Source organism: Passer domesticus, chromosome 7 (genome assembly GCF_036417665.1).
Source record: "Passer domesticus isolate bPasDom1 chromosome 7, bPasDom1.hap1, whole genome shotgun sequence".
NCBI lineage: Eukaryota > Metazoa > Chordata > Aves > Passeriformes > Passeridae > Passer > Passer domesticus.
The window spans coordinates 53,461,052-53,486,633 of record NC_087480.1 but is presented as its reverse complement, the minus strand read 5'-3'; the positions used below and the strand labels follow the sequence as shown (position 1 = coordinate 53,486,633).

Here is a 25,582-nt window from a genome sequence, read left to right as displayed (position 1 = left end):
GACCGGCCCCGCCACGCGGGGCGCGTCTCCATAACAACGGCGACCCCCGCCCCGCGCCCCGGCTTTACCCGTTCCGCCGCCCCCGCGGCCCGGGCATCCTCCGGCTCCTTCCTGCCGCCGCCCCCCAGCAGGGCGGCTCTGCGCTCCGCCGCGGTGCCGGACACCGCCCGCCCGGGCTCCCTCCGCGCCGGCGGCGGCGGCGCCGCTTTGTCCCCCCGAGAGCGGCCCTTCCTCATCGCGGCGGCGGCGGCTTCTTCTTCTCCTCCTCCTCCTCCTCCTCAGCGGCGGCGGCGGCAGGGCCGGGGCCGCATGGCGGGCGGCGGTCACGGAGCGCCGGGGCGGCGGGGCGGCCGCGGGCACCTGCGCGCGGGGCGCGCGGGCGCGGACATGCCGCGCGCTCCCGCTCCCGCCGCCTGTCAGCGAGCGCGGCCGCCGCGGCGCCGCCCCGCTCCCGCCCCGCGCGCCGCCCGCTATCGCGAGAGCAGCGGGCCCGCCGCCGGGAGGAGGAGCGGGGCGCGTGGGCGCTGAGGGCGGGCGGGTGCGGGAGCCCCGGGGGAGGCTCCGCGGCGCGGCCCGGGCGGGGCCGTGCCGTGCCGCGCCGTGCCGTGCCGTGCCGTGCCGTGCCGTGCCGTGCCGTGCCGTGCCGTGCCGTGCCGTGCCGTGCCGGGCGGGACAGCCGCCGCGTCCGTGCCAGGGCTGCCTCACGGGAGGAGGCTGGGAGGTGCGAGACGAGGGTGCCTCTTGCGGGAGCGTTGGGCGTGAGGGCAGCGTTTGTGTCCCATGGAGCCGGTCTCCCTCGCGGGCGGTGATGTTCCAGAGCCGTCTGGGTGCCCTCCTGTGCCTCGAGCTCTGGGGAGACCCTGCTCAAGCAGGGAGGTTGGAGCAGATGAGCCACTGTGGTCCCTTTCAGCTTGAACCGTGCTGTGACTCTTTGATTCTCCAGTTTTCCAATTCTGTGGATCGCGGAATGAGTCAGGCAGGACGGCACCACAGTTCTCACCGGCTCCAACTCCCTGCCCGAGCAGGAGGCACAGGATGGCATCCAGATGGCTCTGGAGCATCGCCCGGGAGGGAGGCTCCGCAATCTCTCTGGGCAATCTGTACAAGTGTGCGGTCACCCACAGAGAAAAGTTCTTCCTCGTATTCAGGTAGAACTTTCTGTGCGTCATCCTGTCCCTGTGATTGTGATCCGAGATCAGCTCCGATGTCCAGCACAATCCAGCTTCCCTGTCAATAAATTCTTAATTGTCCGTGAAAATCTCAGGTGGGTGCAGGACCTTCCCGGTGGTTTTACACCTAGACAGTCACATTGGAAAAATGCCATAGACTTCCTCCAGCAACACACGGTGGGATCCAAGCCCGAGCCTGCAGTGCCCGGGTGAGTGAAGAACCTCTGGGCGTTCCACATCCCTCCACAGGAACTCCGAGCTGCAGGAAAATGTTCACCAGCTGTGCCACTCCACTTCTCAGGGTGTGGATTCAGATGTAGTTCACCATCTTAGCAGAAAAGACAAACCTTCAGAGATTCATTACCTCAAGGAGTAGTAAGAGAATATCATCATCTTGTGTTTCATCTCAAGAGTTCACACCCTCTTGGCATTATTTCTTGAGGGTTTAAGTTAGCAGTTTCTGCATTCATTTTTCACAAAAGCAACTTCAAAGTTTTGGGTTTTTTTCTTCGCTATTACATAGTCAGGAATCTTGCTGCTCCTGCAGAAAAAATAACTCATTTTTCCATTTTACCAAGCTGAAAAGGCTCATACATCTTCAACCAGGAAATCTAATTGTATAAATTTTTAATTCATTTTGTACAAAGACAACAAAAATACCATTCCCAGCGATTTATTGAGGTAGAAGAGTGGGAACATTCTTAAGTAATTATTAATGTTTAAAAGCTTGCTGAAAACTATTTCAGGATGCTGGATTAGTCAGAGAGGTCTTTTTCCATCATAATTGTATATGATCAGGATGGACAACCATGTGGAACTTCCCAGCTGGGAATCCTGCTCTAACTAAATGTAAATAATGCAAATTTATGGAATCTTGGCGTCCTTGTTAATGTGAGTCTATTAGGATGGCACAGTGCCTCATCATAATTTGGCTGGATCTTTGCCCTGTTGCAGCATAGATGCCAATTAGTTATTTGTTGGTTATGGCCTGTGGGACACCTTGCTCTGGCTCACACCTGTTTGCTCTGTGTGCCAGAAAGGAATTCATGCACACAGGAAGAAAAGTCACAATGAGGATGTGTATAACATTACCTGTCTAACATGTTAAACAAATAAACATGTTAGAAACAAATCTTCAGTTGTTCACTTTAGACAGAATTGCAAGTAATTGCCTTCTGGTTCTGTATTTTAATTTAAAAATTAAAACTATCTTTCATTTCTCCAAATCAAAAAGCCATTTGGGAGTTAATAGGACATTTTATTTGTGAAGAGATTGCGCTTCGTTTGCTTCTGGCTCATTTCCTTCTCTGTTTAATCCCTGTTTAGTATTTTGGACTCAAAATGTCTTTCCAATATTTTTGAAACAAAAGAACAGTAAAATTTCATATTAACAGAATAGGAAAAATACTCCTCATTTTACTGATTCTCCCGTATTTTTTTCCATTTAAACATGTCACTGGATATGACCTGAATCTGCAGACCAGTCTGAGTGACCTGATTTTTCTTTTCCATATGAGCTGGTTTTCTGAACTTTTTTTTTTCTTTTCCAGCTTTAAATAAAAGTGAACGAATCATGAGAGGCTTGGCAGGGAAAAGGAGTACAGATGAATGAGGCAGAGCGTGGTGTGGTGCTACATCTATGCGCATGATGTTTGTCTCCAGAAATCTTCTGTTACATCAAAAAAAAGAAGGAAAAGTAATTAATAAAGGCTTATAAAGGGCATGATTCTTAGGTTATCTACACTGACTAACACAGAGCAGGGCACCACAGAGTCTGTGTAGCTCATGTGCTGACACTCAGCTAATGCAGTTTCTCTGCAGTTCCAGATACTTCCTTTCCCTGGCTTCCACCTTGGTTTTTTCCATATAAAAAAGGTCTCAGCGTGCTCTTCTGATTCAGAAGGTAGTTGGAATGATGCTGTCAGGAAAAGTTCCCTTCCATTCTTCTCTAGCTGTTTTAAAGGGACTTTGGTAGGGCAGAACACAGTCTACTCGAACTCACTCCATGTTTTCTGGAATGACAAATTCCTCTGCAACATTTTTATGACTGCTTAGCACACAGCTACAGCAATAATTCCTGGAGCTGGAAGAGAGATATGCAGACTGAAGCTGTGAGGTTAAAACCTCTTTATTCCAAACAGAATAGAAAATGCTAAATAATAGAAGTCATTCTGCTGAGCAAGAGAATTTTCTCTTCAAAATGAAATACTTAATCATTTGAATCCCTATTAAATTTGACCATTTGGCAAAACCAGTGCCCCACATAGCCCAGCTGATCACCTGCTCCCACTGTTTCCAAGGCAGAACTGCATCACTAATGCCATCAAACAAGTCTATCACTGCATCCTGTCATTTGTCATTCCACTCACACTGTACACACAGCCTTCCCTCTCAGTGTTTGTGCTCTGTACGAGACGGAGGAAATGGCTTTGGTTGTTCTGCATGTGAATCTGTCACGCACCTTCTGTTAGTGACCCAGTTCTAATGGTATTCACAGACAAGTGCTGGGCTCTACACTGGAATACTAATGTTTGGCAATGTGCAGTCAGGCAGGAGGAAGGCACGGGACTGCGGCATGTGCTGCTGTACCTGCACTGAGTGTCAGTAATGACAAGTAATTAACAGGCTGCATGTCATCACCCTGACTCCTGCCAGTTTCCTCAACTCCATGCATGTGACAGCATTCTTTCTTCAAGATTTAAAAAAAAAAATCAGCACGATACAACTAGAGAATAAAAGTTATAAGCAAAATAAAAAATACAGGTAACAAAGTCCCACAGAGCCAGCAAGATGTGATGGGCAAAGCTTTGACTGAGACTAACCCATTGCTCTTTATAGAAATAAGCATCCTTTTGTTCAGCAAAGTTCAAGTTCCCTATCCCAGCCCTGCCAGGCTGGCAATGCATGCTGCCTGCACAGCACAGGAGTGTAGCCACAGAGTACAGCTCCCCATCAGCACCCCCAAGCTCCAGGGAAATGGTGAGAAACAAAGGATTTTCCAAAAGAACACAGGAGAATTAGTAAGTCTGGTACCTTGACACAATCTAGGCAAAATTTCTCATCATCTAGACCTAGCAAGGTCTGCTGTTTGAGAATCACAGAATATTCTGAGTTGGAAGGGACCCACAAGGATCATCAAGTTCAGTCTTAAGGGAATGGCCCACATGGGGATTTAACCCAAAACCTTGGTGTTATCACCACCATGCTCTGACCAGCTGAACTCATCCCAGGGTCGAGAAAGTCCATTTTAGACATTTGTGTAATTAATAAAAACAATTTGTGTAATTAATAAAAATAATCTGTGTAATTAATAAAAATACTCATAGTTACATAAGGAGTTTTTACAGAAGAGTTGCAAAAAGTTATCTTTCAAGGCACAAATTATCTTTGACTTAGGAGGATTAGGAAGAACTTTCTTACTAGCAGGTTTTTTCCATTAAAGTATATTATACCATATATTATTCCAGTGCATCTTCACTGGAAACTACTCTATTAGTCTGTTCTAGGGACAGACTAAGGAAGTAAACCAGCAGACATATGAATGGCAATTACTAGATCTAGATATAGCAAAATTCCAGTCATAACTGGATATGATTTGCTTTCCAATAGTTATTTTCCTTCTTCGTATACCATGAAGGACATGTATCCCTGTTTGCAGTGATGTGGTATGTCAAAGTGACAGCTTTGCACTGCTCTAACCTTGTTCTAGGTGTCACATTTGCATCCAATAAGGAGGTAGAAGATAAAAATATGAAAATATGAAAATATGAGAATATGAAAAATATGAAAATGTGAAAATGTAAAAATGTGAAAATATGAAAATATGAAAATATGAAAATATGAAAATATGAAAATATGAAAATATGTAGTAGAAGTTCAAAATTATGGTTGTGAAATATCAGGAGAGCCTAGTGCAATAGCTAAGTTAACAGCACTTCTTAGCTACAAGAACTCATCAAACACATTAGAGCTTTAAACAGAGGAAGAGGCCAGTGAATGTGCTGTTCTCTGTCAGTTTGGGCTTGACTGTACAGCAGTTGCTACAGTAGGGCTGCTACCCCTGTGTGTGAACAGAGGACAAATACATCCACACAAAAATACCTCTATTTGTCTGTATTTCTGAAAGGTCCAAAAAGAGAAGCACATTAGGAAGGGGGAGAAATAGGCCAGCAGGAGTAGATTCAGATCCTAACTGTTGTCACCCTCTCTTTGGCACCCAAACAAAGATGAGATTTAAGAAGGGCCAAGGGAGGATTACACGTGGTTCTACTGTTACTTACAGAAACGCCTCCCAAACAGATGAAAAATACAAAACAGCAGCCCTGGAAATCCAAGAGGTATGCTGGGAAGGCTGGCACTGGGATACTTGGAGAGACTTAAGGTGTCTGTGTTGAAAGAGAACAGTCAAAGAGGGCCTTAGATAACTGAGGGAGGATTTGGAAGCAAAAACAAGTCTTGGTTTATACAACAGAGAGCAGAGCCATTTGAGGGGGGCAGAGAGAGATGACAATGTAAACAAAGGTACTGGGCAAAAACCCACCTGTTTCATGAGTGTTGTGGTCAATTTTCTAACCACAGAATCATCACAGGACAATGAGTCAAGCTAACTAGGACTAATATGGCATGTATGGGAGTCATTCATCACAGACAGCGTGTCCTCCTTAACATTCATCCCTGCAGTGATGCCAACAGGAAAAGCTCAGCAGTGACTCATCTGGTGGTTTCCAGCCACTGCCTTCTAATATGTTGACCAGTATGATCTCACTGTTACCTTGTGCTTGCATTATTTGTTTTCTCTATAGACCTGTCAGCTCTTAATTTTTATTACAAGGTGTTCAACATAACAATTTAAAGAAAACCAGGACAGAATGTCAACACAGTGGGGCACAGAGGCTGGCAGTTCTGACTGAAAGTACTGCCAGTCCTACCCTCACGTGTCTCTCTCAGTGTGATACCAACCTTTTCAGCAACAAAACTCTTCTTCAGCTCTGCTCTAAACTGAAACTCATTCACACAGAAACACTGGAGGCAAGGGGAGCTCTAGATTTCTTTCTGCTATATCACTTTCCCCATCTGGTTGGGTGCACAATCCCATGTGAGTTGTGCCAGGACAGGGGAGGGAAAGGGGCAGTCCAGGACCAAGGCACAGAGGGGACTGTGGGATGTGCCCACCCAGAATCCAGTAATGGCACCAAGTACTTTAAAACACTACATCACAACTTTAGGCAGGGACATCTAGGCATTATCTCTATTCAAATAATGATTACCCATAATACAAGTGTAATTTTTTTTTAAAATGTATTGCTATTCCCCTAAGAGGAAATTCATCACTCATAAGTGATTTCTACATAAGTGATGTAGAAAATTCAGTTAAATATTAATGGTCTAAATTCAAAGCATGATTGCAGCTGGTTATTTCTGGAGTATAGGTCAAATTGGGCACAGATTTTCTTTGTCACTTGTGAAAGTCCCCTTCACACCAGTCAGGAGCTACCCAAACCCTTCTTTGTAGAAAAACTAACAGTAGTTGTTAGTGGTTCAAGGAGCCCCACAGTAACAGACTAGCAGAATGTGAACGGCAAATGAAAGACTAGGGCAAAGGAAGAGCATTCTGTTATGCTTTCAAGAGGTGCTTTCAACTCAGTAATAAGCTGAAATAAGTAGGTTTTTGTCCCCTTTAATTTTGAAAAGCCTAACGTGGGGCTTAAAATGACATTTTTACAATTCTAATTTTGTTGGTTTGTGATTCCTTTTTAAACCTACCATTCATTAAAATATCTGCTTTTTTACCCACCACTGACTCACACTCTTCATTATATAAAATTACTGGTGCTTTTGTCATTCCTGTGCCCTGTTGGAGAACTAGCTCAGCAACATTTGTGTACTCAAATAAAACAAATAAGCCTTACTTTGTTCTGTGATGTATTCCTTACACCAAGAAAAAAATAGGAGAAATCCTATCAGTGAACTGAAACAAATCACACCTCAGATTCAGTAGCATTAAGATTTGACCTCAGCTGTTTTTCTCCAGAGTCACAAGTGCCAGACTGAGTCCATCTGGAGTGTCTCCCCTGGCATTCAGCTTGACTTGTCACATGATACTTGCAACCAGGACCTGTGAAGACAAACTCTCAGTTGTAAAGTCTGACGTAATGGAAGTCCAGGTTATGTACTTCACTGATCATCAAATAACATGTTCTTGTTGCAACTTTAAATGAAGTTTTGCATTTAAAGGAGTGTCACTAAATTAGAAAACAACCTGTCCTCCTAATTACATTTTTTGTTACAGTTAACAAGAAAAACACTTCCAACCTCTGAGCATGCAGACTCACGCTGAGACATGAGGAACAAACAGATTAATTTCATTAGCAGACATTGCCATGTCTAATAAAGCTGTAACAGGCCAAACGCTCTAATTTACACTCCTGAAACTCAGTCTCCCTCCAGTCACACTGTTGTTACACTTTCAGGGTGCCAGGAAGGGAAATGGATCTGGCAATTGTCACTGGTTGGAAGCACAAACAATTTTTCCCTTAACCACATCGGGTTTGTAGTTACCAAGAATATAAAAGCACGAAAGCTTGCTGCAGTCATTAAAGAGATCTGACTCACAAAGCAGGAATCACTCTGTTGAGTTACGAGATGTCAGTTCACATAGTTACTAAACTGATTGCCAGAAGCTGGGAAATTAAAATGTTTTTTAAACATTTTGTCCCTAATTTTCTGCCAATGGCTTGTGCCAGAAGGAAATTGCTCAGGTAGATGACTCTTGAGACCTAGTGTAGCAGTGTTTGTGGGTTTGGAATAGATGCATGGGTTTGCTAACACCATTGGCCACCATCAATTAGATCATCAGATGATAATAGTTTATTGTTGTGGTGCCTGAATTGTTGTCTGTGGTAATACCTCAACATCATTGATGCTTTCACTCTAGCTTCTGAAGAGAGGAATAGAAGTTCCAGGGTACTGATAATAAAGTTAAAATGAAATGGCAGTAGGAGTATTTAAATACAAGAATATCACCAAGTGCTTGAAAATAAGTTAAATTTTAACAAATGAAGATAAATGACCCTTTCAAGTATGGGAAGAGATAAGAAAATTCCTTTAACAAATTTCCCAGTACAAGATATCAGATAAAGCAATTGGCAGAGAATACTTTTAGAATAGAAGAATCAAGATTCACTTCTCAGGAGATGATGTATAGCCAACATCACTAAAAGCTCCTTAGCCTGAGCCTGCTTACATGCACTGCTAACCAAAGCCAAGTCTGGGAAATCACAAGCATATGACAATTTTCCTTCCTGCTGCTAGAAACTCTGCCTAATCTCCCAGCAAGCGGTCCCATTTGGCTCATACTCAAAGCCTGAAAGCGATCCCAGTTTCCTATAGCTTAATATAATTTGTATGCCAATTCAGTGAGCAGAGGCATTACAAGAACCTCCTGGCATGCTGACACCTCACCAGTGTCCATGTACTTCTCACAAACCAAGCAGGAAGGAGCAGAGCATGGACTATTTCTGTGCTTTTCACCAGGCTGGCCAGCCTGTCCACTCCTCACAGGGTTAAAGGTCAATGTTCATACTACACCTTGGTCTTTATTTTGTATGACTACACAGATCTGAGTGCCGAGCAGCACACAGCAATCCTTTACTTTGCAAAGCAGCAAGGAGCCCCATGAATTTCAGCCAACACCAGATCAAGCCACATGAGGTGAAAGCATGGGTAATGAGCCATTAGATTTACTTCATTTTCTCCTATAGTTACTTTATGCCTTTTTAAACTTGCCTTAATTAAATTCATTCTCTAAACTTGCCTTAATTAAATTCATTCTGGAACATGGAAATTGCTCAGTTTCCACTGATCTGGAAAAGGCTCTTTTTAGGCCAGCAAGACTTTCACCTTGAGGCATTTACTAGAGCTAGAATAGGAAGCAGTGCTTACAGCTTGTAGAGATTGTTTTATTATCATACATGTGCCTTTGCACACTGAGAATCATACCACACTTCTACTGTGCCAAGGTTTGTATTTTCACAAAAAAGGTTGGTAGATAATGGCCTCAGAGTGACTGACAAATCAGTGTTCTATTTAAAACACAAAACAAACAGATGCTGCTTTCTTTATGCATATAAATAATTGCAAGGTACTGAGGGGTGCTACTTTTTACAGTACAGCAAGACAACCTGTGAAAATGAGTGCAACAATTTATCATCATCACCACCAATGGCTTACGTTTAGATGCAAATGCTCTTTGCAGAAAGCAGGTTTCCCAGTGAAATCCCATCAGGAGCCACTATCAGTGGTAAAATCAACCATTTCTTGTAGTCCTTGTGAGACTGGTTGTAAGGTGCATATGAAACAGGTATAGAGCAACCAGGGTGAACAGCAGGAGGTTTTGAAGGGATCCTACGAAGAGAGAGCAAAGAACTGGGAATCAGGCGACATGGAATATCTTCCAGGGAGTGTAGTAAAATTACTATGCAACAAGGCAAGCCGCCACTCAGAATTAAGTCAGTCAGGCTGAAATAAGAAGCATTTAATATCTTGAATTTACTGAAGCCTGAATTTGTGGTGAGAGCTCCATGAAACTGTTGTAAAAATCAATTTAATAATTAGTAATACAAGGAATCATGGAAAAATCAGGCAGGAGGGTTTAATGGCATTTGAAATACAGGAGAGCTATTGTTTTTCTAATTCTAACCCATGTTTGTACTTTCCTCTTTATCATGTCAACGTTTGCAAGCAATAAAAGGGCATTATGTGCTGGTCATTGCATCTGCTTTTGAGATAAATTTGTGTTAGCATTCCAAAGGGTCAAGGAACTCTTCCAGGGCAAACAAATTCTGGAGCACTGATGCCAGATGGTGTGTATATAAAGTGGGAAATGGGAAAAGCAATTTACTGCGTTCCTGTTCCAGGGAGAAGTATCACCCAGAAGGAAGGCAAAAGAGGTGAGAAATTTCTGAGAAATCAAAGAGATAGTTTTCTTCTTCTGTATAAATTGTTCTTTATATCTGAAAAGTCTAGGTACATAGAAGAACTGCAGTGCTTATTCAGACAAAATTATAACAAAAAAGTTAACAGGAATATTTAACTAAAGAATGAAGAGTTAAATTAATATTATGTACAAAGAATAATGTGTTGATTTATGTAACAAGCTGTAGATTTATCTTTATAGGTGACTAATGTACAGCCTGTGTTTAGAGAAATTTTGGTCATAAAGACAAAACATTTTTGTATTGCATTTTTGACCAAACTCTACAAAAGAGGCAGAAAATAATGGATCAGATTCTTAAATATAAATTAGCATAGCTTCAACAAAGGTGAGTATTCAATGTAATTTATCCAGCTCAGGTGGTGAACACTACTATCTCACTTGCAGCTGTATTTAATGCATAATTTCCAAGTGTGCAAAAAAACACTTCGGGTTTTAGAACTAATCAATATTTTGTTCAAATCTAGTGAAACATAGAAATGTCTCTTGGAAGGTTTAAAAATAATTCAGCTCAGTGGAAGAAATTTTAAATAATTTTCTTAAATACTGAAAATTATATGTTTTCATACGTAGTCTGAATTATTGATGACTTTTATCACTTGACACCAAACCTTAGAAATAATGTAACAGAAGGCTAAGTGTTCACTTATAAACAAATAGGAAGGGAGAATGTCTCTTATGATTTCTTTGTGCATCTTTGCTGAGCATATTTTATTTGCTTATATATGTAGTCTTTTAAATGCAGTCCTTCCTATTAATGTTATGGGTTCTCCTAGAAATAAAGGATGTAAACAAAGACTTCTCTCTATACAGGAAAAAGAGCTGAAGAACAATGCTGAGGTTTGCTATCACCCTCCTTGCTGTCATAACGTCATCCACCTGCCAAAAATATGGATGTCTGGAGGGGGACACCCAAAAACTGAAGCCAGGTCCTGAGCCAAATATGCAAGAGTGCACTCTCTACTCTAAATGTAAGAGTGGTTTAATTTTTTCCAAATATGGTCAAGAAATAGAGAATTGTACACACTTATTGTTTTTGCAGTTCCCCTAATTTCTCAAAAATATATAAGATGCAGTATACATTCTATTTGAAAAGCCTCCTTCGCTGGCGTTTTGCTGCACGGAAACTAAGAGTAAAATTCTGGGTCTTAACAAAGTCAGTTGTAAAACTCTCATGGACTTCATTTATCTTCTTTTCAAAATTCTGATGCAGTTTGCCTTTCTTGTAGTTTCATCTGCTTAAAAATGTTTACAGCAAAGATTATTTTGATTTATTGTAATTAAGTATAAGAGTCAATTGTAGCAGATACCAAATGGGAAAATTTGACATCAAAATTCTATTGTAAGCAAAGTACAGTACTTATTAAAATTCTTCAACTCTTTTTTTTTAATGTTTTGTAGTTTTCAAAGTTAGTATCCCTCGGGATGTAGCATCTGGCAGAACATTGGTAAAATTCTTGGAACTCTCTGGGCACAACTTGACAAAGCACTGTTTATGCCAGTCTGCCTCACCTGGCATTTACACTGCCACTTTCACATCCAAAACTGTTAGAGCTTGAGTACATCTTCTAGTTACTACTAAGAGATTTTATCATATTATGGTTCAAACCAGATTCATTTTACATTTTGTGTCTTCAAATACAGTGTTAAAAAGGAACAGTTCTTGCAAGATCTTTGTTTTATTCCCAACAGCTTCCTGTTGCTATGCAGACTTCACAGAGCAATTGGCTCGTTCCCCGGTAATTAAAGTAAGCGACAGCTACTGGAACAGATGTGGGCAGCTCAGTAAATCGTAAGTCAGCTTTGATGTTTTCTGTGTCCTGCTTCCACTGAGCTGGGCTGGAGCAGCCACCAGCTGCTGATGGACATTAGGTTACCCTCGAGATTTTGTCACCCAGCCTAGCTCCCATCACCTTTTCTCTATACCTGAGCAACCTCTGACTCTTATTCTCCTCTCTCACAGACCCACAAATCCCTAAGTCTACACAATTTCTGCCATTTTTTCAAGAGAGGGTTATGTTTTTTTCAAATTTGCTTTCAGTACAGAACCAGATGTAGCAATGCAAACCAGTCAGGTGGTAACCAGTAGGTGACAACCACCCTGCACCTCTGTAACTCTCCAACCATCACCCACCAGTGAGTGATCAGTAATGAACAGAGACCAGGCTTCTTCCTTTGTTTAGAGAGCACATCAACCAGCTTACTAAATCTCACCAAAAAAAAGCACAGGAGTCCAGAAATGAAATGGCTGAAAATTTAGAATAAGAATTCTTGTAGTCCTGTGGGTTTTGTAACCATGAAAAATGTCTCCTTAATTAAGATTTTTAGTACCCTGTTAGATGTTAAAGCTGTGAAACATGGCAAGTTATAGAAATAAAAGGATGAAAGTACAAAACAATTAAGCAAAAACAGATGTGAAAAAGTAACAGCTCTTGCCTGCCCCTCCCAGGAGAGCAGCACAGTATGCGATTTTAAGTAAATTCAGCTGGGCTGTGGGAAAAATCTAAAGAATAGTGAAACCATGAGGCTACAGCACAGATGAAGTTTTATACTATAGTTTTAAACTACATTTTATTATTGCCTGGAATCGCTGTTGCCAGGAAAACTCAAGGCCTCAAAAGTTTACGGAAAGCTTACACAAATAGGGCTGAAATATGCATGGAAACATTTGTGCTGTAGCTGGCTGTGGTAATTGCACGGTCAGAGCCTGTACACAATGCCAGAGGAATGAGTTTCAAACTTAGGCATTAACAGGGCCAAAGGATGCTTTTCTGTGTTTTTCTCCTAATCCATAGTAATGCGTCCACATCAAAGCAGGCCTAGAAAACTGAGGCTGTAGCCTTGATGCTCAGAAACAAGCTTATTTGTGGCTTTTCTCATCCACCACAGCTGTGAAGATTTCACAAAGAAAATCGAGTGCTTTTACCGGTGTTCTCCACATGCTGCTCGCTGGATCCATCCCAATGACACTGCTGCTATTCAGGCTGTTCCATTGTGTCAAAGCTTCTGTGATGACTGGTAGGTTCAGCTTTTTAATCAAAGTATTTTTGTTTAGTTTTAATATGCCCGTGATTCAGTGGTGCTGCACCACCTTTTCTCTTGTTCTGCTTTTAATTTCTTGTTCGCCATTGCTGCTTTTCCTTCTGCTAAGCTACTGCCCCCAAAATAATAATGACACAGGCTGTGAATGCAGGATGGAGACACTAAGATGAGTTTAGTGACTCAGAGACAGCACTTACCTGCTCTGGGGCAGGATGCAGTGCAGTGGCATTGTGACAGAGGAGCCCCTGCCACACTGACAGGCACTGGCAGAAGCAGGGGCCTGCCCACCCTTCAAAAAGCCCATGTTTGTTAAGTATAATTTATGCAATTAGCATTTTCAATCTGACTACTTGATCATTATATGATACGTTTGTTTTGTATGTATAAAATGCACTATGTAATCAGGAAAGACATCAATTCATGTGGGATTTCAACAAATTATTGTTACTAATTAGCTTAATTCCTTAATTTTTCACCCTTGACCTTATCCCTTCTATCATCACACTCTTTAAAATCTCTTCTAAAAGCCTGAATATCAGAGACAATTGCAGCCAACTAATGGTAAAATTATTAATAGCAATGAGCAGCATAATAGCATTGAATTTTGTTTCCCAAAACACAGCATCAAAGAATCACATTATGTTTTGAGTGCAAGGCATGTGGTAGGGCAACCCAGCACCCATCTGTCCTTGGTCTTGGGGAAGGAGAATTATATCCATGTAGGGTACTGAGATTTTTCCACTGGTACTTATCCAGCATATATCTCTCCCTCCCTCTCTCTCTCCTTTCCCTCCCTGTTTTGAGATGTTGGTTCTTAAAACATCACTGTGGGACACATAAACTCAGTCAGCACCTTATGAATGTTGTGCCCAGTCACTGGAGGAACTGCGTGTGTGAAGCACAAACACCCCAGGCTCTGTTCACACTGTAGGATTATAAGTGCTAGCTTTCCATGAAAGTAATGGATTGTGAATGTCTGGATCCCTTAGGCCACTCTGAAAATCATGGAAAATCGTTACAATACTTTTAAAAATGTTATAAAAGAGCATTTCTTAAAAGTACAGAAAATACGGAGCACAGTAGGGTTCTCTTGGGGTGCTCTCTGCCCTCCTTTCCTAGGGTTTACACAACTTGAATATTATTGACATGTGGATCCATTTCCATTCCTTACAAGGGCAAAATCATGTATGCAGTGCAGAGTTTTGGTAGGATTTGTCTTCAAATATGTCTCCATTGCTTTGTGCCAGTGGAGGAAACAAGAAGCATAGCTTGGATTTGTAATGGAAGTGGGTTAGAAAGGCTGATGTATTTCTTAGCTTTCCTAGAGGTTTCTCTAGCAATGAATTTTATTTCTGTGTCAGGAAACTGCATGTGCCTCAGGAACAGATTTGTCAACAGTCTTCCTTGCTAAGTTTTTTCTAATCTTCTAAACTGAAATCAGATTATAGACCTCCTTGAAGATGAAGACTGAGACCTTGAATTTTCCTCAGTGCTCTGAATCTTTAAGCTCAGAACCAATTACCAAATATTGCATTTGGGTATTAAAGTGCTGGAGTTGCCAATGAGCTCTAGAAGGGATCCAATGGGCAAAGTGATAGAATACCATTATCTAAAACAAATGTGTCCCAACACAAGTAGCATGAAAAGTCTGTACTAAATTGTTATATCAAGTGAAAGTGTAAAGATAAAAGAAAATGTGTGCTGTAAGTTTAGTTGGCATCTATTAACTAGTTTAAGCCAGCTTTAGTGTATATGAGATTTATATCAAAGTGTAGATCGTTGTAGGTCAATTGTAGATCATGTAGGTCAATATTACATTGCAAAATCCTCAGTGTTCCCTGGGCACTTCCAAAGCCTGCAGGTAAACTGTACTTTTAACTTTTGTTGCTGGGAAGTACAGTGGGGTGATTGAGAGCTGCTGCCCAGGAAAACTGACCCTTTTCCAGTACAGAGTCTCCTGGCAGAGAGAGGATCTGCTCTAAACAAGTCCTGAGCAATGATCTATTGCTGCTGTTGGCGTCACAGATGCCTGGCCTGAATCAAAAATGTCCTGATGGCCCATTACCCTGCATGCTGGTCCGTGTGCCTGCCTAATGCCAGTGTCAAACCCATTCCCTCGCCCTGCTTAAGGCCTCAGGCTAGAAAAGAGCCTGGACAGAATTCCCACTCTTTCTGGTGATTTAAAGTAACATTTTTTCATGTTCTATTCAGTGGAGGCCCTTTAGCATGCTGTAGCACTGCTGGTGATGTGACCTACTTTCTCTACATACTGTGAGTGTGCCTGCTGTATACTGTATGTCTTTGTAGCCAGAAATGTGCAGAGTATTCTCAATGAGCAGTGACTTAATTTAAAAGAAATCCATCTGAGTAGCTTGGGGCCTTCCTTTTCTTCCTATTGTTTTAGGATTCCTTGTTCTAACTAGTCCTTAAACTATTGCTTTTGAAAGAGCCCAATGTACAAGTCATTTTCTCTTTCACCTGTGAAAGGGCCCTGTGTCCTATAAAAGATAAAGAGCTAATTAGAAAAAATACAGTGGAAAAGTCTTTAAAATAAAAATATCCTGCTCATTATACATAGGGAACTAATATGTTCAGGGAGGATCTTTTAAGTATTCATGTTTCTCACATTTAGTTAATGTTTGAATAAACAACTTATGGGTTTCTGGACTGCAGAAATTAGAATTTTCACAAATCATGACTTTTCATAAACTTGACTTCATAATTACTTCCACTGGGATAAAGAAAAACTCCTACCAATGGAATTATGCCTTGTCACCTACCTATAGAACAAACCACAGTCATGTAATAATCGTGATTAGGAAACATGTCATCTTGACAAGTCAATAAATAATGGTGAATAAAATAGAAACACTTTAATTAATACATTTTATTCATATTCCTGAGGAAACCAGATGCGTACGATGAATATTAATTTCTCAAATTTTAGCCTCTATTTCCAGCAGAGCCCTACCTCTGACAGCAGATTCAGGGATGAACCCACTGAGAGTGCATGTCTCCTGACCCTGAGCTGTTTACTTCAGGCCCCAGTTTTCATCTGTTATTGCTCTTTCTCCTGCCAAATAGCCCAGAAAACCAGTGTGAAGATACTGCAGATATGCATCTTCTGACCTTTCTGCGTTTGCAAATCTACTGCAATGTCCAGTTCTCATGACCACATGACAACCCCCATATTTCATTTAAAAATGTAAGGCTGCAGCCCTTGTGATATCAAAACAGTTTTTGAAGCATGACCCTAAAGATTAAAAATTACAAACAGAAAATCTATCCAAAGGCACTAATTACAAATACCATGCTAAACACATTAACTTTCTGGAAGCTGTGCCTCATTGTTTTGGCACTCTCAGTTACTGGTATGAATAGTCCTACAAGCCAATGAGACTAAATTTAAGTAGATGTTAACTGATTTGCAGAAAGTAGTCCTTAAGAAAGGGAAGAGCCAAAAAGTACAACATAAAAGAGAAGTGGAAGGGAGGAAATGATGTAGAATAAGGGAAATGGAGGATAATGGTAAGTCATGAGACTGATCATCACATCAACCAGCCAGAACTCTATTCATTCCAGGCCATTTATAGGTTTTTTTCTACATTACCACTTACAAATTAAAAATAATTTGAAATTTAATATTTTAGACCTATACCCTAGAGGACTCTTATCTTTCCTTCTCTTTTGAACTTCTTTGTCATTTTGAGGCTGACAGCCTATTAGTTTAGATTATTTTGGTTTTTGGGGAATTTCCTTATTTTAGTGCACATTCTTCATAACAACTCCCCTGCCTGGCAAACATCATTCTTCTTGTCCCCTATTAATTCATAAATACAAACTTTCCCCACATCTCCTTCAGTGACAGTTCATCCTTAGCACACCTTTGCTCTGTATTATATTGAACAGCAGCATTCATGAAACTCACTCTTTCCCTCCCGGCATTTCCTCCACTCAGAAACATCAGATGTCCAAGCAGAAAACACCCACAACATGAGCCCTTTGTTAAGTCTGTCAGTATAAAAGGTAGTGAGTGAACTGTTTAGTTTTCAAGGGAATTTAGGTTTTCCTGGGCAGCTCAGAGTTTATGAACATGTCAAGCTAAGATAATGTGCACATTGCTTGAAGATCTGTTGCTAAGCTGCACTGTAATCACACCACGTTACTAACAGAGCCCCTGGACATCTCTTTGAGTTGAATCTGAGTCCAATGAAAAAGTGAGAGAAGTAACTTTATCTTCCACACTAATCTCCATGAAGGTATGAAGCCTGCAAAGATGATTCCATATGTGTTCGTAACTGGCTGACAGACTGGGAGTGGGATGAAAGTGGAGAAAACCACTGTAAGGACAAATGCATTCCGTACCATAAGGTAAGAAAACCTGATCAGCTGAAGCAGAAACTATGGCATTAGGAGTTCTGGGGTTTTTTTTCCCTGAATATACAGGAGTAAAATGCCATCGGTGAATTATTTTTACTTCAGCAGTTTCAAGCCATTCCTACATCAGACTTTTTAAGTATACAAATTTTCAAACATTCGTTTTTATGTACAGCACTCACTGTAGGTAGATATAAATTTAATTAATCACTATTCATTCCACTTGTGAAACAAAAAGTCCAAGAAACACAGATATTTTAACCCAGTGGGTTTAGAAAGTAAGAGATAAATGAACTTTGTTTACACAGAGACACTAAGATGCATTTCATAAGGTTCCTTACACACTATGGGGCTCTACACACCTCTGTCTTTTTAAATTGGAATATGAATTCCCAAATGACTGAGGATTTTTTAAGGTTTTCTTGCCTATTGGGTATCTTTGCCCTTTTCTCTATTTTATCTTGTCCTTCTCCATCCCATCTTTCTGAGAATGTTTAATGGTTGGGATAACTAATTTTATGAGCAAAAGTGTATAAAATGAGAACTGACAAGACTTACAGGAGCAAGGTTGCCTGGAACCTGGTCTACAGACTTTTCCAGAGTCAGGTAGGATTTTTCTAGTGACTCAAGTAAGTTTAGCAGTTCAAAAGTGTATTGGAATATTTTTAACAGTTGAACTTCACTGAGTCCATGAAAAACTGCCCAAATTGAAGAAGTAAACAAAATTTAGGTGAAGTGCTTAGGGACTGGTAGTAAGGCTTGCAGATTCATTATTTTGAATTCAACTCAAGTGCATGTACTTCCAGAAGTCAGTTCAACAACTGATATAAGTGGAAAGCACAGTCCAGTTCGTGCTGGATTGCTGTTTGCCTTGCAAAAGTGACACTAATCAGCAAACTCAGGAAGGTGGCCAAAAACAAATGGGCTGTGGAAACTTACAGCTTAGTTTCCCAGATGTGCTAAATCATCAGTAGTTCCAGATGAAGTGAAAAACAAAATTATAATCTCCATAAATAATCTCAAGTCTCTGTTCAAGCTGTCCCTGTTTCAAAGATAGGAGTTTTTAACCTTGAGTTCCCTTGCACTTATTTCTTAAAGAAAATATACCATCTGCAGGGAAAAACATGCAGCAAATTCCAAGGTCTTATCACTTGAAGCCAGGCACAGCTATTCCTTAACTACATGGAGCCACACCCTAAACTACCCATGTTTTTCACCACAAATAGGCTTGCATGGTAAGTAATCATAAAGATGAAAATTCTGCAGAGAAATTTTAAAAACACATTTCCCATGTGAAGATTACATGATATACAAACACTATACTGCCTTGGTTTGGACTCAACTCATGGAAGGGTTCCCCCAGGTCAGAGAACTGTAGACAGTTCCTTTTTTCACACAGAGGAGCAATCAGCAGCCCTATATGTGATGTATGCAAGTGGTTCTAAGGCCCATTTGGGACAACTGCTGAATAAAGAAAAAATGCTGAATATTCAGGAGGCACAACTGACCATGGCCAGTTTTAGCCTTGTCATTATTCTCCCAACTGGGTGCTCCCCAAGCAGTGTTAATGCACAGGCTAGGACATTTTCCAAGAAGCTCAAGAGTCAGAATCCTTTGCAGTAATTTAGGAACATGTTGGGGAAACAGGCTATGTGCTCCATGTGTTTGCTGCAGCATTCTGATTATCCTGTGATCTTTAAGCAGAATTAGGAGGAAGGTAAAAATAAAATTATCAATTTAGCAAGTAGAAAAGTACAAACACTTTACAGAACCTGTAGGACACAAGTATAGGTGTATACAGGTCTCTTGAATAAAGACCTAAACAAACCCATGTGACAGGCTTTAATATTTTCTGGAATGATTAGCTAAAAGCAGATAGAAATTCAGAACTGCACAGGAGCTGGAAGAAAATGTCTAATGCTACTTAAAATCACAGGAACAGTAGGAAGGAAAAAGCTAAGATCTGCCTGCCCCAAGAACACAAGGAAAGAATTAGATAGAGGAGCTTTCCTTTTCTGACCCTGCTCCCATCCAATCTCCTTACTCCTTCTCCAGCACCTGCAACATCCATGGTGCAAGCCCTGGCTAGAGATGGTAATGGCTGAAAAGCTGTTTTACAGACTACACAGTCTTTGGGGCTATTTGAAATGGATTTTTCATTATTCATAAAGGATAGGTTTTTAAGGCAAAAGACAACATATTTTTTTGCACAGGGGACACAGGGAAGAACTTGCTGATATTCTTCAGACAAACTCAAGCTGGGCAGGCAGAACGTTGTCACAATGTGAGCTCAGCAAACAAACAGTATCTTTGTTGTGTGGTTGACAGGTCCTATGACACAGGACTTACAAAATGCAATAGTAGCAACAACAGAACAGCTTCACTTGATAAGGATACAAGAAGCTGCAATTTGCAGTTTCTTGAGCCAGAAAGGCCATTGCCCCACTGGAAAAAGCACCTTGGAAGCTTGACAAAAACTTACTTTCTTCAAGCAGTTGCCAAATTATGTCTCTTCTCTTTGCCTGTGAGGTCCTGCCCGGCCATGAAGTGCATTGCAGCAGGCACAATGAGATCCCTCGGAGCTGTAACTCCACTGGGCTGTCCCTGGCCTGTAAATAAAAAGATTCCTGTATTCAAAGCACTATCTGGCACTTTCAGCACTACTCAGATTTCAAGGCATGTCAGAGTGTCCTGACATGCTACAAGTTGTAAAGGCTCTCACACACAGCTTTAACTGTCAGCCCCAGAGAGCTGCTGGGCTGTCAGCCCCAGGGTGGAAACAAAGGGCAGCTGTTGGTCCCTGCATTTTGTGTAACCACTTGCTCTCAAAACAGGCAAATTGCTTTTGCCAGTTGTGGGACTGGGTAACATTTTCAGACATCTCAGAAGAGATGAAGCATAGCACACACAAGACAGTAAATGACTCCAGACAATGTTTTCATATCCTGGTACCAATTTTTAAAACGTGATAAATGCTTATCAATATGATACAAACTGATGTTAATTCAATTCTATTTAAATGTAACTGAGGCATTTCTTATTTGACACACAGATGTATGCAAATGGGACTGACATGTGCCAGAGTATGTGGGGGAAGTCATTTAAGGTGAGCGAATCCTCCTGCCTCTGCTTGCAAATGAACAAGAAGGACTCGATTGCAATCAAGTATCTCCCCTCCAAAAGCTCAGAGGAAAGCTCCAGCAGCAGCAGCAGCAGCAGTGAGGAGCGTGCCTGCCAAAATAAACTCCTGAAGTTCAAGAAACTAAAGCAAAAGGAAGGTGAACAGACAAGATAAATACTAGTGAATGTATGTCAGCACAAGAGAAATCGTGGTGGAGGCTGGGCTTGGGGCATCATGCCAGCCTGCTTTATCCCTTCCTTTCCAGAGCATAATAAATCAATGGCTGGTTCTATTAATCTTTCTCTGATGTTTTTGCATCTGCATCACAAAGCTCCAGACAGGCTAGCACAGGTGTAGTCTTGTGACTTGAACTGAACAGCTACAAGCCTGAAGGAAACATCTAGGGGTTGACTTTCAAGGAGAAGAGGCACAGGCAGCCCCTGCTGACTTAAGGTGGAACAGTGAGAACCAGAGACCTCTGGAAGGTCATGCCTGCCAGTAATGCACCAAATCTTCAACCCAAACACTTCATTAGCACAGGCACACAGCACTCCTGTCACGAGTTACTCTGTGCCTGGGTCTGCTCAGATACAGAAGAAATCCTCAGGCAGAAATAGGTCAGGGAGCCTGGCTATTGACCACTGAAAATGTATTCATTTTGAATCTTAAAAACAGGGCTTTATAGTGTGCTACATAAATCCCTAGATGCAAATATCGTCAGTACACAGCATGCACAGTCTGTTGCACAGGGCTTTTACCTTAAGCAAAAGCAGTAGAAAAGTCTCCTACAATAGTGAAATTATTCCCACTGAAGTATTCCAAACATAATCATCTCTGAGAAAGCAAAGTGTCAGGGACAGCTCCAGTCAGGTCTCTCCCATCAGTAATTCTGTTTCCCAGCATCACTGCTATAGTCAAACTAAAAATCTGCACCAGTCCCAGAGGGATTTTTCAGGTAAAAATTAAGGAAATCCTGCTTTCAGTTATGCATCCATACTTCCTCTGACATCACTGCAGAGTGGACAGGTCTTTGCCATTCTCTACAGCCTTTTGCAATGCCATCACCACAGAAGTCAGGAGAAGGGTTGAATTTGGGGGTCACATTATCAAATTGTGAAAATCAGCATCATGTTGGTGCTTCCAAAGGATCTGGTTGCCTTACAGTGTTTAAGGATCTGTTCCACATTGAAACAATGACTTGGCATATCCTCTGTAACTGGGAGAATCTTAAAAATCTAACACACTTTCTTCACTGAGCTGTTTATTTATTGGAATGGTTTCACACAGCTGCAAAAGTAATGCTGATCCCATTAGGTCATGCTCTGCTTCCAACCAGCTTCTCAGTACACTTAACAATGGACTAATTCCTACCAGCACTGAATTGTTTTCAGAATGATACTTTGCCACAGCTGTATTTTGTGCTAACTCAATTTGTCAGTTCTACTGTTAGGAAAGAAGGAACAAGAATTTAGTCTTCTGTGAAGCTCTAACAGTCCTTTTCTCCCCCTATTTCACTAACTCTGTTCTTTCCTGTCTTTTATTGAACCTGAATCAGAGCAGAAATTTTCCTGCATTTTATTTTGCTATGCTCAAAATTCAAGAATTAATTATCCCCTCTCACTGCCTTAACACCAACTTTTTCTGTATCACCATGGACAGACATTTTCTTCGTGCTTTTTGTTAAGTATAGCACAATTGTTTCTGCCTGTTTCTCTGCTCTTTTTCCTCCCATTCCACTTTTTTCTCTTTGCTCTGACTAAATCACTCTTGAAACCACTCTCAACAAACTCCTCCATGCTTAGTTTCAGGATGACCCAGAAGACTGGTTATTGCATGCTTTTGAAGAACATTGGGTTCTACAGCAAGATAAAGGACCAAGAAAGATCATTTTGCTCCTATTCACAACTTTCCCACTGACTCATGACACACCCTAAGCAAACCATTTAACTCTTTGTAACCCAAATAATTTTGCAGAGCTACCATATGTCTTCTAGGTCATCTCTCTTCTAGGACAAAAAGTCAAGAACTTCTCAGTTGTCCCTATGGGACAGTTTTCCACTCTAGAGCTCCTTGGTCCCAGAGGTGTGAACAGTAATCTTAGCTCTCAGCTCCTTACTTTGCACTCGCTTGTGTTACAAAAACTTCACATGAATATGTCAATCTCCTTAAGCCACTGTTGCTCTGTCTAGTTGCTTTATACACACAGTAATTTACACCCTAAACAACCTTTGTGATACTCAGAAATGCTATCAGTGGATATTTTACATTTACACAAAGACTAGGATAACTCAGGTAAAGCAAAATGAAAAATAATACAAATGGCTAAAAAACCAATCACAGCAATACACCATGAAAGTAACCAGGGAAAAGAAAGATTCAAGTTATTGGTGGCTGCAGACATCCCCAGCTAATGCTGCCTGATTAGGTAGGTGCCTCTATGCATCGCAGCCCAAAAACACATGTTCTGCCTTGGAGCCACACTGGCCCAGACCACTGAAATGCCTCCATATTTAGTGACACTAGACTTTACTAAGGCCTTTATTAAAATGTCACAATGGTAGTCAAATGCTTTGGGAAATAATTCCTACACCAATCTGAGGAAACAGATTTAAAATTCTTATCAATGAATTGAACTGGACTTATCAACAAGAGAGTGTTGATAAAAATTAAAATTAATGCCAATTATTGACTTGTTTACAACCTGGCTAAGAATCAACTTTTGTACTGTGCTATTTGGGCCTGGTGTCACGTTAACCAGCTAAGCTGGGTCATCCTGATTACTCTGTTTATTTAATGTTCTTTCCTTAAACATTGGCAGGATACTGTGAATCTTCTGAAATTTCATGACATGCCAGGATTTCTTACAAATGAGACCCCTCATGACAGATCTCTTAGAGTTCTTTAGTATATGTTATCTTATCCTACTGTTTTAAAATTATGAATATGACTTATGATGATGATCATGAACCTCATCCTTAATTACTTGCAGACTGAAAAGAATTCCATCATACTTTTGTAATACAAATGCTTCATCTAGCACATATTTCAATAGGCAATATTATCAACAAAACTTGCCCACTGTTCCTTGTGCCATTGCAAGGCTTTCCTCCTCAGGCCACAACTTCCTGCAGCACCTTTAGAGTCCTCATTCTATTTTTATGCTCCATAAATCTCCACAGATATTGATTGCCATAGAGTCTTCCTTTATAAAAAATAATAAACATCAATAATTATGACATTTTCAACTTCTGTTGCATTTTTCATGTACAGGTTTCACTCAAAACATTTTATAAATATTTATTAATCTTCAAAATATACCTGAGAGGAAAACAAGTAGTGAGAAGCAAACTGTATCAATGGGAGAGAGGAAAAAAGAGACTTATCTGATCACTGCTAGTATTGCAGAACTAGGACTAGCACAGACAAGTTCTGTTGCAGAGGTTTTTTTCACATTGCAAGGAGAGCAGCACTTTGTAAGATAAACCTCAGAAAAAGTTATTATGTGAAATTATCATGCAAAAGTTATTATGCAAAAATTATAGAATCACAGAACTGTTCAGGTTTGAAAAGACCTTTAAGATCATTGAGTCTGATGCTCCAGGTTTTTATGAAATAAAATAGTGCAAAAAACCTGAGCATCCAAAAACCGAAACAAATTATTAAACCATACATTTCCATGGACCTTGAAGGATAATGAAATTATACAAAAAACAATCATTGCACTGTATAAGACAAATAATGTCAAACAGGCTAATTTGCCTGACTGAGAGACAAGCAGCCCAAAGATAAAAATATAGATGAGATTTGGCTTTTTAAGATTTTGATAATATTTGATAGAATATTCTGATAAGCAACTGGAGAAAATCAAAGTGCAAATGAAATCACCATAATACTTGCTTAAAAATACATTAAAGGATTACTATGGGTACATTGTTTTTAAACTCAGATTTTCTGTTAGAAATCCCTAAGGATCTGTTCCGATCCAGTCGACCCTTATGTTTTCCTAAACCATGAAGCAGAGATTTTGCAAGCACTTTGAAGGACAAGATTAGAATAAAAATGATCTTTCTATCCAAAGAACTAGACCAAGCCTCCAAAGCTGAAATTCTAAAAAGGGAGATGAAAAATGCTTCTGCTGAGGAAAGGTAAACAATTGGAAAAAATTATCCAGGAAAATACATGGCAAAGCAACAGCAGAGCAGCCAAGGAGCTGGGATGCATGGCAGCAACCTATGCCATTTACAGCTGAAATGTTACACTGTGGAAGAAGGTTTGATCTTTTAAGGCTTCAGTGTATGCAGAGCCCTGGAAGTCCTGACTCACCAAGCAAGCAGATGCAGGACCTACAGGCATCCCACTAACAGTTACTCAGAGTTGGTGACTATCTCACATTCCACTGAGGCCTGCTTCTGGAATGACCCCACTGCATCACACAGGCTGTGGAATGTGGTGGGTATCAGGCAGAGTTTAACTCTATCCATCTTCCCAATGAAATCAGCTCACGAGCTCTGTCAACGCCACTGCAATATCTTCTAGGAGAACAAACATGCTCTTGGTATATATCTAATGACTATATAATTCAAAAGGAATGAAATTAGTAAATTCGTGCACATTTTCTGGTTATTTTCCTTCCTTTTTTCTGTTCCAAAGGTTTGCATAACTTGGAGTTATTTAAAAAAATGCCACATGCTTCAGACAGCTCATGTCTATTGTATGTTTGCTCTACTTTATTATCCAAGGAAACACTGAGATTTGGACAAGAGTTAAGTAAAGAGTCCAAAAACCATTAGGGTTTGGATTACAATTTGAAACATTGCCAAACTTTACTAACGGCAAGAGTGAATTCCCCCATGCCTGAAGACTGATAATTCTCAAGCACAA

At 40.8% G+C, this 25,582-nt stretch overlaps 2 protein-coding genes and 2 long non-coding RNA genes across 11 annotated transcripts in view; 2 read left to right on the top strand and 2 right to left on the bottom strand.

The window, feature by feature from the left end:
• The window catches only part of MAST2 (microtubule associated serine/threonine kinase 2), a 185,574-nt gene extending 185,151 nt beyond the window's left edge, over window positions 1-423 (bottom strand). For 5 of the 6 annotated variants that reach the window (XM_064428744.1, XM_064428749.1, XM_064428746.1 and 2 more), the window contains exon 1: window positions 69-422. In XM_064428744.1, the coding sequence (XP_064284814.1) occupies window positions 69-236 (168 nt within the window). In that variant the 5' untranslated portion in view covers window positions 237-422. Of the gene's footprint in view, window positions 1-68 lie in introns of all 6 variants that reach the window. The other variant, XM_064428754.1, reaches the window with a different exon arrangement.
• Window positions 424-771: 348 nt separating this feature from the next.
• Window positions 772-2,895, top strand: LOC135305254 (uncharacterized). 2 transcript variants are annotated; one of them, XR_010366481.1, is made up of 2 exons: window positions 772-1,378; window positions 2,720-2,895. It is a non-coding gene; the product is annotated as an uncharacterized LOC135305254 (long non-coding RNA). The 2 variants fall into 2 exon arrangements; XR_010366482.1 differs by having other exon boundaries at window positions 772-1,544.
• On the bottom strand, window positions 1,780-25,582 carry LOC135305255 (uncharacterized). Of its 2 annotated transcripts, XR_010366484.1 has the most exons (4): window positions 25,025-25,582; window positions 20,063-23,903; window positions 9,399-9,572; window positions 1,780-7,284 (listed from the first exon to the last, which is right to left on the bottom strand). It is a non-coding gene; the product is annotated as an uncharacterized LOC135305255 (long non-coding RNA). The 2 variants fall into 2 exon arrangements; XR_010366483.1 differs by lacking the exon at window positions 9,399-9,572.
• LOC135305253 (riboflavin-binding protein-like) lies at window positions 9,965-20,997 on the top strand. Its single transcript, XM_064428743.1, has 6 exons — window positions 9,965-10,117; window positions 10,975-11,132; window positions 11,854-11,953; window positions 13,051-13,179; window positions 17,463-17,574; window positions 20,633-20,997. The coding sequence occupies exons 2-6, from the start codon at window positions 10,994-10,996 to the stop codon at window positions 20,873-20,875; spliced, it is 723 nt and encodes a 240-aa protein (XP_064284813.1). The 5' UTR covers window positions 9,965-10,117; window positions 10,975-10,993; the 3' UTR covers window positions 20,876-20,997.

Coding starts and splice junctions, on each gene's coding strand:
- LOC135305253 (XM_064428743.1), top strand. CDS start 10,994: ATGCTGAGGTTTGCTATCACCCTCCTTGCTGTCATAACGTCATCCACC. Junction 11,954..13,050: donor TGTGGGCAGCTCAGTAAATC/GTAAGTCAGCTT, acceptor CATCCACCACAG/CTGTGAAGATTTCACAAAGA. Junction 17,575..20,632: donor AATGCATTCCGTACCATAAG/GTAAGAAAACCT, acceptor TTTGACACACAG/ATGTATGCAAATGGGACTGA.